Raw genomic sequence first — 15,942 nt, 5'->3', positions numbered from 1 at the left:
CAGTGCGCAGTTTCATTTCTTCCATCTTGTATAGCGATCGTTTCCCTACTCAGAATACAAGAGTTAAGGCCCAAGCCAAAAGTGGCATAAGAAATAGAGATAAATATGTTCAATGTTTCAGAATCTGCCCTCAGCACACTTGGAAATCATATCATTTGGACCCTGGAGGTGACGGAGATTAGGTTGCTGAAGGTTTCCAAGCATATCCCTGATCATCACTTAACTTTTCTGAAGGTGGTTAGTGGATAGCAAATATGCTACAAAAGAGACCTGGAAGGTGTGGGTATGGGCAAACACGACTATATAGGATAATCCATAGGGATTGACTGATGCTTGAGTGCCTCCTCACTCCTGGATACGCACGCACAGCTCCTCCATGTACATCTAAAACAAACTCTTGGATATAGGGACCATTTTTTGGAGCGAAAGTCAGCGACTCGCTTGAAAAATAAGTGCCACATGCCACTGCCAAGTCTTTGGGATTGTCTGCTCCTGGTCAGAAACCATGAAAATCCAATTTCTTATTCTCCCCAGACATCCTTCTCGAGGAGAAGGCAGATTCAGCAACAGCATCATAGTTTCCTTACTTCCCATGCTAGGACCACTAGGCTACCTCTGTACCCTCTTATACCGCCACACCAAAGCCTCTTCAATTTATTTTTTATTTATTGTTTGCTTGTTAGGCGCTTACACAGCAAGTAACATACTGTTTCAAAGCGCCCACAGGGCGAGGGGAGGGAGCAAGGGAGTGAAATACATTATACAAACACAATATTTAAAGTAACAGTGGATGGGAAAGGAATGACAAACCTACTATGCCTTGTGAGTATTCAGAACGTGCAAATGCCCCAAGGAGGAGGGCAAAGGGGTAAGTGCTGAGCAGTCTGAGCTCATAGGGGAGCCACAGATGAAGTGCTTGGGTTGTTCAGTGCTACATGGCCTGGAGCCACGTTAGGAGTAAGTGTGAACCTCCAGGGCAGAGGGAGTGCAAAGACAAGCACTGAGGGTAGACCGGTGCTGGGCCAATTGGATGTTGGAGGTCAGGGGCCCTGAGGATGCATAAGGGCCCAGGACACCAATCACAGTAACTGTGGGATTAGCAGAGGAGGAGGAGGAGGAACAGAGGAAAGTCTTGAGGAACCTCCAGAATTTAAGAAAGTCCTGCTCAAGGCGCAGAGGCAGTGGGAGACTGTTCCATAGGAGGGAGCCAGCTGAGGAAATTGATCGACCACCTACCCTCTGTTTAGCAAAACACTTTAAACACAAAGAGTTGGTGCCAGAGGAACATAGTGGTCTAGACCGAGATTATTTGGTAAAATAAAGTTTAAGATACTTTTCCCCCAGAAAGCCTTGTGGATGACGCAGAGGGATTTGAATTTAATCTGTGCAGCAGCCAGGAGCCAGTGAAGACTTTTTAGGGCAGGAGAGATGCAGTCCCTGGGCGTAAGGCCATGGATAAGTCTTGCTGCCCTATTCTGGATTAGCTGGAGAGGTTGCAGAATGGAAGTAGGAATATTCAGGAGTAGGCTATTGCAATAGTCAAGCCTAGAGAGAACGAGGGCTCGGGTAACATTGAGCCTCTGGGGGAAAGTGCGAAAAGGAAGAATTCCTTTGAGAATGAAAAGCTGAAAATGGGACTTCTTGGCAATGTCCCGAGTGTGAAGCAGGAAGGAGAGAGAGGAGTCGAAGATGACTACAAGGTTTCTGGCATTAGAGGAAGGAGCAGGGGGAGAGCCCAAGGCAGCAGGCCAGAGTGAAGGGAAGAACGAGGGAGCAGGGGTCCGATGGGAAGCATATCAGTTTTACAGGCATTGAGGCAGAGATCGTTGGAGGTGCTCCAGGACTGGATGGCAGATAGGCAGTCTCGGATGATGGAGGGTGCAAGAGGGTCAGCAGGGAGTTTGAAAAAGGGCTGTGTGTCATCAGCATAACACTGGAAGTTGGAGGAAAAGAGGTAGATGTTAAAGAGCCAAGGGGAGAGGATAGAACCCTGGGAACACCATAGGTGGAGAAGGACTTAAGAGGAGAAGGTTCCCAGGATGACTTGGGAAAAGCGGTCAGTTAGGAAGGATGTCAGCCAGTCCAATGCCCGTCCCGAGATACCAAGGGGAGCATTTGTATGAGGATGGAATGGTTGACCGTGTCAAAAGCAAGCAGAGTAGAGATCGAGAAGGATGAGGACAGCTGGGGAGGTGGAGTCCTGAGATGCAAGCAATTGAATTTCAAGCATTTGTCTCTGGTGGATGGCAGGATTGTGCACTTTAGACATCTTTGACGACTGATTAACTTGGGCCAGTGGGTCCTGTATATCATGATCAAGAGTGTTTGTCTCAAAGCCCACTTCTTCCCCTCTGCTCTTTCTCCTCACAACACCATCTTAAAGCAGAATATTGCAGAGATCCTCTTTAAGGGAGGTGTGACGAATCCAGGGTATTCATCCCTTCTCCCCAGGAGGAGCCCACACAGTTTGAGGATAAGAGGTTGACCCTGCTCAGCAACACCCTCCTTAGGGATCCGGGAAAGTGGGACCTCACTGGGGTGACTCCCCTCTTGGGGACAAGGACTCACATTCCGATAAGGAACTCCCAGTCCACAATGCATTGTCTGGGATGCCAAGGTCGGGAAAGAGACTGAGACGTAGAAGCAACCATCTCATCTTGTGGCGCGACCACAAGGAAGCCACACTGAACCTGGTAACCGACTCAGAGAACAGACTGCAGAAGGGAGCTCGGATCCCTGAGCTCCGCACGAGAAATGCATTTGCTGCTGAGACGAGCAACAGCAGGGAAGACAATGCTCCTGAGGAGAGAACACAATTGAGAGGTACAAACATTGATAATCAAGGCTAGGGAAGCCGACGAGGTTACAGGAGCCTGATAAATCCGAGCAGAGAGAACGCAAGCCTATCGGAGGGCTACATGCCTTTGGAGAGACCTGAGAAAGGATGAGACTGTCAAGGCTGTGGATGCCGACAAGGTTGTAATTGGTTATTTATGATGTGCTTAATACCCAGAGGTTTCTAAGCACGGACCCGGGGATCGAACCTGTGTTGCTCCGCATCGTCTTGCTTCCAAGACGAGCGTCTTGCCCCTGAGCTATCCACCCGACACAAGGTTGCCATGAACCACCGGATGCGTCCCTTTTAAACTTTTTGGTCCCTAACTCATAGGGGACTGAACTCAGCAGTACTCCCAACATGGCCGCTGAACGCAAAACGCTGTTTGCCAGTCTCCGCGTTATACGCTCTGCGTTCTACAAAGCAGACACGCCCCCGCGGCCATGCGCATCTCAACGCTACCGCTTGCAGTAGTCAGACGTGTGCTGCCGTAGTTCGTACAGTGATTTCCACTGATTCCTGGTTCCCGGTCCCCTAATATTCCTCCTCCTTCATCCTCCCCTTTTTGTCCTCACCTTGCATTCCTGGATTTCCTTCGCACTCGTCTTTCCGAGTGCGCTCCTCACCATTTCCTGGACTTTTTCCCAGACATCTGAACGCTCCCTGGAGACAGGTCAAAAACCGCACGCTTGAACCAGAGAACCCACGCACAGGGTTATACAAATCCCGAACTGTGCGAAAGAAAACTTCTTCGAAGATCTCGAACAAACAACACAGATAGGTGAGAAGGGGGGATTCCTGTGACAGATTGAGACGCCAACAAAATGATACAGTTGCGGAAATGGATGCTGCCGTTCAAGACCTCAGGTGCGGCATGCAGGAGTTAACAACAGAAGTTCAAAATCTTAAGGCCGAAAATGCTGCATTGAAACAACTAGTCCTGTCACGTGATTCCGCGACCAAGGAAAGTGTATTGCTGGGCGGAGTGGTGGATAAATATGATGGCTCATCAGAAAACCTTCGTGGCTTCCTCGATTCGTTTTTAGTGCACTTTACCTTTAAGCCCTACTACTTCTCCACCCCCAGGGCAAAGGTGGGCTTTATGATTTCACATCTTTCCGGGAATGCATTAACTTGGGCAACTCCATTAGTTAATTCGGGGGATGCCCTCCTGGATGACTATGATGGTTTCGTACGGGCGCTAAAGACCATGTTTGACTGCCCAGAACAGGTTTACAGTGCCCAAGAACGCTTATTGGACTTCCAACAAGGATTCCAGGGTATGCTTACCTATGTAACACGCTTTAAGCAACTTGCCAAGAAAGCAGACTGGTCCTCTGAGGCCTGTTTTACCCTCTTTCAAAGAGGATTGAATGAAGAGATAAAAGACGAGCTAGCCAGGGTAGCTCGCCCAGGTTCCTTCCAGGCTCTCATGGATCTCTCCTTACAAATAGACTTTCATATCCAGGAAAGAAACGCGGAAAAGAAGAAGACTAAAATACCCTCCCAAAAGACCTCTACAGAACCTTCCTCTAGTCCTGAGCCTGCTCCTTCCCCGACCACAGACCCAGAACCCATGCAACTAGGAGCCTTCCGCAGACCCATAACTCCGCAAGAAAGGATGCGACGGATTCACACCGGACTGTGCATGTACTGTGCTTCTGATAAACATCTTGTGAGAGAATGTCCTATCGGGAAACACCAGCTCCCGATCCTAGACGGAGCACAGCTTCGGGAGAGAGATGTTTGCTCCACATCTATTCCATCCTTGAACTCTCCTGGACAAAACAATCTTGTGATTCTGCAGGCCTTTCTATTGCGTTGCAAGAAAGAATCTTATCCCATTCTGGCATTAGTGGATTATGGGGATAGTCATAGATCATGATTGGGTCACTACCCACAACATTCCATATGAAACACAAGACATCATGCAACCTGTAAAGGCTATCGATGGAAGACCTCTCTCTTCAGGACCCATAACCCTTCAAACCAAAGAGATACTGCTTTCTATAAACCACCATCAAGAGAGGATCAAATTTGACATCATAAGATCTGCCCATTACCCAATGGTACTGGGTATGCCCTGGTTACAGAAGCACAACCCCTACATCAACTGGGCGGCAGGATCCTTGTTTCTTGGTTCAGAACATTGTATGTCCCACTGTCTATCCCTAGATTCCTCGTCAAGATCCTCTGAAGACACGCAAACAGACCAGCAAGGTTCATTCACTGTCTCGAATATCATCCAGGTTCCCAGTGCCTATCAGGATTACACTGATGTGTTCTCGACTGCCATAGTTCAGGCCCTACCCCCTCACAGACCTGAAGACTGTGCTATTGATTCTGAACCCTCAGCAGTGATTCCCTTTGGAAGGATGTTCATTCTATCAGAACCAGAGAAAAGAGCCCTCCGAGAATACCTGGATACCAACCTGGAAAATGGTACTATACGACCATCCAAATCCCCAGCGGGAGCTTCGCTGTTTTTTGTCCCCAAGAAAGATACCAAGGAGCTTAGGCCTTGCCTTGATTATCATGGTCTTAATCAATGCACCCTCAAGGACCGCTACCCATTGCCCTTGATCTCGGATATCCTGGAAGCGTTAAGAGGAGCTGTAGTGTTCACGAAATTAGACCTCAGAGGTGCCTACCATCTGATCCGTATACAGGAAGGTGACGAATGGAAAGCAGCCTTTAGAACACCCTTTGGTCATTTTGAATACTTGGTTATGCCCTTCAGACTCGCCAATGCCCCAGCGGGCTTCCAACGTTTTATGGACCGGGTGTTCTCTCTTCTTCGTCATAGTTTACCTGGACGACATACTGATATACTCCAAGGACCATCTGAAGCATGAAGAACATGTTAAAGCAGTCTTACAGCGTCTACGTGAACATAAGCTCCTGGCTAAAACCGAGAAATGCCTTTTTCATGTGTCTACTGTTCACTATCTCGGATTTGTCCTTAGCCTAGAGGGAATTGCAATGGACCGCTCGAAAGTAGACTCCATTCTATCCTGGCCTGTTCCAACTACTGTGAAACAGATTCAATCCTTCCTGGGGCTTGCCAACTTCTACCAGAAATTCATACCTTCCTTTTCGGAGATAGTACATCCGATCATTACATTGTTGAAGAACGATACTCCCTTTCACTGGACAGCAGTCCAAGATGAGGCGTTTCAACGGTTGAAGTCGGAGTTTACACAAGCCCCCATCTTGGCTCAACCTGACATTGATCGACTCTTCCTAGTGGAAACGGATGCCTCTTACTACGCCATCAGGGCAGTCCTAAAACAGGAATTTGATGACAAATTAGAACACCCCATCGTCTATCTTTCTCGCACCCTGACTCCTAGCGAAACCCACTATTCTGTTTTGGAAAAGGAACTATTAGCCATCCGTCAAGCCTTCACAGACTGGCGCCATCTACTCCTGGGAGCGAAACATCCTGTTCAGGTCCGCACGGACCATCGGAATCTTCAAGTCCTGCAATCCCTGGATTGTAGGAACAGTTGTCAAGCCCGTTGGGCCTTCTTCTTTGCCCAGTACCAGTTTCAAATCCATCATGTTCCTGGAACACACAATATAATTGCTGACGCCTTATCCCGACGTCCGAAATTCTTGAAGACCCATCCTTCCCAAAGATGTTTCCCCACGCACTATTTGTTGCCCAAGCAATCAGTCTTGTAGAAGACATTCGGATTCAAACCCAGTCCTCTGGGATCTGGAAGGAGTTTATTGGGAAGAATCTATGCAATCTGAAGACAAAAGACGGATATTTGTTCAAGTATAAAGGCCTGGTCATCCCCACGCAGAGACTGCGACAAAAGATCACAAGCCTATGTCATGATACCCTTCATTCAGGACACCGTGGCATCACCAACACTCACCGTCTAATACAAAGACAATTTTGGTGGCCGAAGATGAAGGATGATGTCCAGCATTACATCCAAACCTGTGCAGTCTGCACTCAAAACAAGCATGATAACAAGAAACCGGCGAGTCTCCTGCTCCAACCAGCGCTGCCAACAAGACCTTGGGAATACATTGCTACAGACTTTATTGTGGAACTACGACCTTCCAGGGGATACACAACTATCACGGTTACCATTGATTTATTCACTCACATGGCTCATTTTACACCTTTATATAAACTACCATCCTCCTCTGAACTCGCTGGAATCTTCCTGGAACACATATTCCGACTTCACGGACTACCCTCCAAGATCATATCTGACAGAGGACCTCAGTACATATCTCAGTTCTGGAAACACTTATGTCGTATACTAGGAATCCAACGTGCCCTATCCTCAGGTTATCATCCACAGACCAATGGAGCTACTGAACGCGTGAACCAAACCCTGGAGCAATATCTTTGCTGTTATGCCACCAAGGTCCAGGACGATTGGTCACTTCTAATACCTGTGGCTGAATTCGCCTACAATAATTCGGATCACTTGGCCGTCAAAACCAGACCCTTTTTCTGTAGCCAAGGATTCCACCCTTCGGTTCTACCATCCATACTCCCACATCCTACCCCAGTTCCTACAGTTGACTCCTGGATTGAAACCCTCATCAACGTACACAGAGAAGCCAAAGAACACCTCGAAAAGGCCCGAACAAACACCAATCATTATGCAGATTCCAAAAGAAAACCAGGGCCTTCATACGCAGTGGGTGATGAGGTCTGGCTATCCTTGAAACTACTGCCTCGATACTTACGACCAAATAAGTTGACTCCCCGGTACTATGGCCCTTTTTCCATAAAGGAAATCATTAACCCAGTGGCCTTCTGACTCAAACTACCAGAATCCTGGAAGAGGATCCATGCAGTTTTTCACACTTCTCTATTGAAACCATACGTCCAGTCCTCCCAGACTGCTGCAAGATCTACCCCTGTGGTTGTCAATGATCAGTTAGAATACGAAGTGTCCAGAATATGTGACTCCAGGTACAGACGTGGTCAGCTACAGTATCTGGTCGAGTGGAAAGGGTACCCTCCCAGTGAACGCACCTGGGAACCAGTCTCAAACATAAATGCCCCCAGACTGCTCTGAAGGTACCACCTTATAAACCCGGGCAAACCAAGAGGAACTGGGTTTCGGAGGAGGCATGCTGTCATGAACCACCGGACGCGTCCCTTATGGACTTCGTGGTCCCAGACCCATAGGGGACTGAACTCAGCAGTACTCACAACATGGCTGCTGAATGCGAAACGCTGTTTGCCAGTCTCCGCGTTGTACGCTCTGCGTTCTACAAAGCAGACACGCCCCCGCGGCCATGCGCATCTCAACGCTACCGCTTGCAGTAGTCAGACGTGTGCTGCCGTAGTTCGTACAGTGATTTCCACTGATTCCTGGTTCCCGGTCCCCTAATATTCCTCCTCCTTCATCCTCCCCTTTTTGTCCTCACCTTGCATTCCTGGATTTCCTTCGCACTCGTCTTTCTCCTCGCCATTTCCTGGACTTTTTCCCGGACATCTGAACGCTCCCTGTAGACGGGTCACGAACCACACACTGGAACCCAAGGACCCATGCACAGAGTTATACAAAACCCGAACTGTGCGAAAGAAGACTTCTTCGAAGATCTCGAACAAACAACACAGACAGGTGAGAAGGGGGAAACCTGTGACAAAGGTCCTGTTTTAGTAATCTCTCAGTTACGGGAGCCTGACAAACCAGAGGAGAGTGAAAGTGAGCCTATCAGCGGGCCATAGCGCTTCAGAGAGCCCTGAGAGACTTTAACGTAAGGCAAGCGAACGCTCCAAAGAAGTAACGCCGTTGAGAGAGGCGGACAGTCAACAAGGTTATGGGAGCCTGATAAACCTGAGTCGGCACACACCCTATTTAAACCAAGTTACAGCAAAATGAACAGAAGTTCTGAGGACTTTGGGGAGTCCTAAGAATCAAATAGACACCAACATTTGAGGCTGGGATAGCCACCAGGATTGCCGGAACCGAGACCTAGAAAGAGTAAGCCTGTCAGCAGGCCAAAGGACTTTGGAGAGTCCGAGAACCACAAAGTCTTATATAGAGAAATGTAGAGAAAGAGAAATTGGACAGTTTCAAGCATCTAGTTGAATTTGGAAAATTTGTAGTAAATAAACCTTCCTTTTCCTGAGGAAGAGTAAATCGTATGGAAGATATTAACATTTGACCAGCAGAACCTGCATGGAACATGTGAACTGTGTTTTAAGACATTGACAAACTTTGTAAACCTGCTGGAAAGAGAACCAAGTGATTGGGCAAGTCAGAAGTCAAAGACAGAGGCCATTGCTCCAGTCTCCTTCTTTTTGTTGTTTTCTTCTAAGTGGTAGAGCCAGTTACAGCCTAGGATTTGGACTCAGGGCTATTTAATTTTGGACTTTGACGAGCACCCTTAGTTTTAGTTTCATTAGGCAAGGAACGTCCCTCATAGCGGTAGGGCTAGATAGGCATTTTCTTTTTTTGAATGAAAACATGGCATATAATAGTCAGAAGCCTTCTGGTTCACCACAGGGGACATTGAAGCAGTCCCACCACACAAGTGGGATTAGGGTTGGAATTCAAGATATTTGTCGGCAAGAATGTGGGTAGTCTGCAGCTCATTCTAGAGCCTTCAAGAAGGAAATAAAATCCCGGCCCAGTTACTTTAGGACCCCCATACTCATGACTGATTTGCATCCCAGGGCCTGCAGGACATGTATTTGCAAGTCCCAATCCACCTGACTCATCAGAGTTTCCTGCGATTCATCGTTGGGGATCACCACAACCAGTTTACTTCTCTGTCTTTTGGTTTGATGTCTGCCCGGATTTTTTCACAAATGTCCTAATAGTGGTAGCAGCCCATCCCTGATGTACAATTCTCCCTTAGCCTGTCATGGGCATTAAGGCATTCTACATGAGCTAAAGAATAAGTAGGTCCTGTGACAATTCATGGGATCTCGTCACTTCTTCCCAATGGGAGCCCTTCCCTGTGAGGCTAGAGAGGTGAACCCGCTACTAACAATCCCCATAGAGGTGGTGGTCAGCGGTATCTCACAGGGAGAGACTCCCCTCTTGGGGACAGGGACTTTCGCTCCGTCCAGTAACTCCCTAAAATCTCTCCTTGGGAAACAACTATAACATCAAAGAATCAAAACCTTTCCTCCAAACCAGACACTATTTGCGACTGTAAGGTTATCGGTAATCAACATTCACCAACCACTCATACTGTGAAGAAGAATGGGAGAACCATGAAGGATAATCGGTGGTTGGCAGCCAACCCCACTGAGACGAAGAAGATAGGGAAAAGCATAATGAATCCACTGTGGAAAGAGACAAAGGATTGTGACCCTATGCTGGGGAGCGCACAACACTTACTCATAAAAACCAAGGAAGGACCAATGGATAGAAATATTGTTCCGGGAGCCCGGCAGATTCGAATACAAGCTGAGGAAGAACGCAAATCTGCCTGTTGTGAAGTGTGTGGCCCAGGCCGAGGGAAGAGAGAAGCATTCAGGAAGCACAAGCCAGAGGAAGGCCTGGTGGCGGTGGCGTGACCCACAACTTGTACAACGCCAAGTCCATACCAGGAACGAAGGAAGAAGAGTAAGGCCACGCAGATTATGTCAGATGGGTAAACCTGGAACCTGACCCAGTGGGAAGAACAAATTATGCCTATCCTCCTTAATGACAGAGGTAACGGGAACGGTGGGAGACCAGGGTGGGAGAAGTGACACAAATTGAATGAAGATTACCATGGAACCAATCCTACTCGTCCCAATATCAGTGAATGCTGGAAGATTTACAAAGATTACCAAAGGACCAAACCTTCTCGTCCCAGTATCAGTGAATGCTGGAAAATTTACAAAGATTACCAAAGGACCAATCCTACTTGTCCCAATAGCAGTGAATGGTGTAAATTAAACGGAGATTTCCAAGGGACCGCTCATACTTATTCCCAGTACAAGTGAATGGTGTAAAGATAACCAAGGCTACCAAGGGAGTAACCAAACTCATCCCAGGGCCAGTCAGGGCTGGGAAGAGAAAGAAAACTATGAAGAGGACAGTGTTGCAAGGTATAAAATACATGAAACATAGAGAGAGATGGATGGGGATAAATTCTCCACAAATACTGAAAGAATTGTATGTGAAACTAAATCCGCAGTACAGGGGAAGATCCCAAGTATTTCCAAAGTTAACAATGAACAGAGAGACTATTTTTGGTTTGGATTATAGCCAAAACCAGGATCAGTGGCTACGAAAGCTTGGGTGTAAATCAGGAACTGTCCCAGTAGTAGAAAAGGGGAAGCCCCGGAGAGACATGAGCCCCTTTGAAGAATTAAAGGAACTTGTGCACAGTATTACAAAAGCCATCCCAAGAAGGACTTGCTGTGGCTTATTAAAGCCTGTTCAGAAAAAGGGAGTCATTTTCTGGACCCTTGAGTCTTTTTGAACAGTGGTAGGGACAGAATAGGGTAGTTTGGGATGGAGGACAGTTTTTTACTTTGGACACACTCCCTGACGATGAGCACCCTAGTTAGATTTGCATTAGTTAGGGCAAACAAGATACTATTCGGGATCGACGGGCCTTTTTCGTTATTATTTAAATAAAACATTTGGTAAAATGCCACCAGCGACTCATTCCCCTTCTTCTGACCTACAACAGTGCTTGAAGTCATTCAGGCTCATTGCACTGGTGGGCAGAGGGGTACTTTCAATCTGGAGCACAGTGCCCATTGCTGAAGAACTGCCAAGCAGCTACCTGGTTATCCCTGCACATTTTTGCCAAGAATTACTGTTTGGACTATTTGGCAGGGGTAGACAGTGTTTTTTTACGTTCAGTCCTACAGCATTTTCTGGTCTCAGAATTAGGTCCTTTACAAACCGTTTGCCTGACATCTTGTCATTTCTGTTCTGTTCTGGGAGTCTAGGTTGAAGAATCAGTGGGAGGAAGGTACCCATTACAAAAGAAGAAATGACTTACCTTTGGCAATATACCTAATCTTACGTCCCATCCTGTCCCTTGATTGTTACAATCTTCCCCACACAAATTCCTCAACCCCTTTCATAACCAACTTGGCTTGTTTTTTGTGCTCGCAGACTAGCTATATGGTTGTCTTTTTGTAGCAGTTATTTCCATTTCTTGTAGCTTCTGAAGCATGAACAATTGGATTAAACTGGCATATGGGGGCATGTGCAGATTCCTTTGCGTAGAAGGTGCATCACGGATGGCGCTGGGGGTGTTTATATAGGGGTGTTGAAGGCAGGCACAGTCCCTGAGGCGCCCCTGCTTGCTGTGTGAAGCTTTCCAGAATCCGGTCTTCACCTGGCGATGTTTCAAGGCTGAGGAATGTGGGAGGAAAATTGTGCCAATGAGAGAGATTATTACCAAAGCCAATTAGTTTGTTCTTTATTGCAGCATATTGGTAAGGGTACTGTGGGAGAGGAGAAACAGCTGATGATTTGTCGTATGCGTGGTGGTTGTAAAAGTATATTGCGTGGTACTGCTAGAAGCTTCCAAAATTTACTTTATACCACAAACAGTACAGCTACTTTATAAAGAAGGAAAACCCTGTAAAGAAGAGGTAATGTTTCCCAATTCTCTAACATGGGCTTATCATTTTTCTGCTTTCTGGTAGAATTATTTTCCAGCATAAATTTAGATTCTGATATCGTAACTGTTTAGGAACAATGCTGCCACATTCAAATATTGTGTATGGTTAATGATTCCATTGCAGTAAAACTGAGACGAAGTAGGGCTTCTGACTCATCTCATGGCCTTTGCTGACTGCGCACAGAACTATCAGTATACTGTTCTTCTGTCAATGGAGTACTTTAACGTTTTAATAACCCTGTTATTCATTATGTAGCAGCGTGGACATCCTAGCATTGAAGCTGGTTGCAAACCTTCATCCCAGACAGAGTTGTTTGAAATATGCTATTGAACATGCACAGTGAACCTGGAGTGTCATCTTATATTTCATGTTGTTGCTTAAACCATTGTCTGCAGCCTAATTTTCCTCTCTTCATATGTTATTTCAGATTGATTTCCTCAATTCTGTAATAGTTGATCTCCAGAAGAAAAATGATGACCTGCGAGCGAAACTTGAAACCATGTCTGTAGCATCTCTCAATGGCAACAACGTGGATAACTACGACAGGTATTTAGTGGAATGTTTTTTATTTGCTTGTGTTTTCACTAGCAATGTGTCTTGTGCTATCTAGATCCTAAATCTGCAAAAAACGTAAAGCCATACTTTGTTGAGAAGGTTTTAAAGCATGGTGCTGGCAAGTGTTTTCAGCGAATAAATTGTAATACATTTTGAATGATTTCTAGAAATCTGCAGATTCAGAATTGTTGCTTACACTGGTAGCTAAAACAAAAGTAGACCTTGCCATTAAATGGGAATAGAGACACATTGGTGACCATGATTGTATGTAAATCAATTGAACTGGTAACTGAAGTATTACTGCATTTTAATCTCTTAAACTTCAGAGAATGACCTAGACAACATGATGCGAGTGCTCCAAAGTGTGCACCCTTTAACAGTTGCAAAGCTACACAATGGAGAAAAACAACGTAGAGCTGGCTACTATAGAGCACCTTCTGGAGCACCACCAAGGTTTCTAAATGTTTTTAATGATTGCATAGCTCTTCTTCTGAAGATACAGTAAAGGGCCCCATGGTCTTGCCTTTAAATTGGAAGGGGTATAGAAATGCTGCTTTGTTGGTCATTGTGATGAGGACATTGGTGGAATGCTGCACAATGAGGCTGACGGTTCTATGCACTCATTTATCTGAGCGTGCCCCATTTTGGACAGTAGCATTGCGATTGTAAACATTAATGTAAATGCAAAATAGAGAAACTAGCACATAAATACCTCTGCATAATCCCAAAAAGATTATAGAATTAAGAACAGTAGCAAAGGGGCATACAAGGCAACATGTGGACATTGGCAATCCCTTTTAGGTACCTTTAAAAATAATACTGGGTACAAACACCTCTGTGGAATCGAGGACCCCCTAGACTAAGAGGAATATTTCTCAGAAGATGGAGTTGGGTGATCGGGGGGGAGAATGTACAGGATGAACAACCGTGTATGGGATATTTACACAATAAATTCACTTTGAGAAACCGAACCATCACAATCACCTTCCCCCAATAATGACTACATGCAGTCTTACAAAGCATGGTACAGTATTTTGCAATGTTTTAATGTCAAGATGCAGTAAGGTGATGATAGTTCTACAAGGACAGATCCGAAAACTCTCACTGATGGTTCCCAGCAAGAGCAGTAAATCATAGCATTGAGAACAAATACAAACCAGTGCCACAGAATTCTGTAACAGTCAGGAATCATCATGTACCTGACTCCATGATTGTGGCACCAATGCAAAAATGATCATGCATGACTGCTTCCACATTAAGCACACTACCTTATCAGAGTAAGTGCTTAAACGCTATAGGTACAAAGATAGCAAATTCAATGAGATGGTAACATTTATTAATATAGCCTCCAATACCATGATCAAAACGAGTCCAGATGCATTGGAAACTGAAGACAAGCTGCAACAGACCTTGTGGTCAAGTGACATTGAGGGCTATTAGTAGCCATATTTAGATTAAAGGTTCAGCCACAAATCATTACCATGCCTTTTAACTGGCAAAACATTTTTAGAAAACAAGTGGATGACGTTTTATAAAAGATAAAGTAAGAACATGAAACTGCAACATCCATGGGTGAAGTAATGGCTACAATTCTCCTTCCAACTGGAAAGGATATACACATCTGGCATCCTCCAGTCATCCATAGTACTTTCACAGTCGGTCTCCAGCCTACCTGTGCTTAGAGTACACTTTGAGGAATATAGCATGCCTGTTACTGCTAATACCCCACTTGGCATCTCCCGTCCTATACTGTAGAGGGACTGGAAGATCTCACTTTAGGGGAAAAGGGGAAAAATCACTTGGAGTACATTTCACCAGAACTAGAAACCTAGAAGTCAAACAGCCACACAATTAAAGTCTGTCAAATGGACAGCTAACTTCCCTCTCCATCTGCCTACTGTTATATTAATGATGATAGTCCTCTTTGCCAGGCTTTGAAAGTGGACACCTTCCTCTGGTTGTTCTCTGTCCGGTGGATGGGAACTCTTTGACTATGGAAAAAACCTCTACCTATGGATAGAACAAAAAGTAATGGCACCTGATTAAAAAAAATGAAGAGTGATGTGTGCACTATAAGGATAGACCAGGAAAATGTAGAGGCTGGATCCAGCAACGGCAGTGATTTGGATATCCACCATACCTCTAAGAGGAAGAAGAGCCCTTCCCATCTGATCTTGCAGGACTTCACAGCAGGGGATTCTGGAACTGAGGTCGGAGAGTGGACAACTCGACTTGTATGTTAGAGGACCAAATGTGGAATAACCCCATTCCAGCAAAGTGCCGTGTGAGAGAGGGAGTTAATGAGCACACCAGTGATTGGCAAGGTGACAGGCTGTGCAGATATAAGGAATGGCCAGCCTGCGACTGAACGTGCAGGGAACTTTAGCAGCAATAGAAATGGGAAAAGCACCAGAAGCAGGGATGCAGTGACAAAGGACAGAGAAGCTGGGTGAATGGCTACAGGGTTAGCAGGTGGAAGACTTAATGTCCCCAAAGAAAAAAAGGCGGGAATCAAGGATGTGTAAGTGGTAAGCCCAAATAATAGGATCAAGGGCTGAGAGGCCAATGACAAAGTTTTTCAAAAAAATCCTATAGAAGTGAATCTTCACAGGAAATACGCCAAACAAGGCAGACAAGAATAGCCATTGTCTGGCAACCATGTTAGTGGTTGATCTGTTAATAAAGGAATATCCACCTTTAACTGGAATTGCTTCATTTTTTAGATCCATCCAACTTCAGGGGGTTTTCCTTGAAAGGAAGCCTCACATTTGTTGTGGACTAGGGATTAGATAGGGGTGTCCTTCCTGATTACACCATCTAAATATCCCTGTTATTGTTTTCCATTTGTCCTAAACCTTCCAAATTCTCTGCTTATTTCCCATATTCCTAACACCAGAATAGCAGCAAGATTCTCAAGGAGGTAATAGATCCCTTTCTGACAAAGCAAAAGGAAGAATAAGCTCTAGAAGAGGAACGT

At 45.7% G+C, this 15,942-nt stretch overlaps 1 protein-coding gene across 13 annotated transcripts in view; it reads left to right on the top strand.

Moving 5' to 3' along the window:
* CLIP1 (CAP-Gly domain containing linker protein 1) overlaps positions 1-15,942 on the top strand; it is a 1,286,645-nt gene that overhangs the window by 1,230,910 nt on the left and 39,793 nt on the right. For all 13 annotated transcript variants that reach the window (XM_069619609.1, XM_069619610.1, XM_069619607.1 and 10 more), the window contains one exon: positions 12,838-12,956. In XM_069619609.1, the coding sequence (XP_069475710.1) occupies positions 12,838-12,956 (119 nt within the window). The remainder of the gene's footprint in view (positions 1-12,837; positions 12,957-15,942) is intronic.

This window comes from Ambystoma mexicanum, chromosome 10, assembly GCF_040938575.1.
Source record: "Ambystoma mexicanum isolate Mex_15411 chromosome 10, UKY_AmexF1_1, whole genome shotgun sequence".
NCBI classification, from domain to species: domain Eukaryota; kingdom Metazoa; phylum Chordata; class Amphibia; order Caudata; family Ambystomatidae; genus Ambystoma; species Ambystoma mexicanum.
This window is presented reverse-complemented; position numbering and strand designations above follow the sequence as displayed.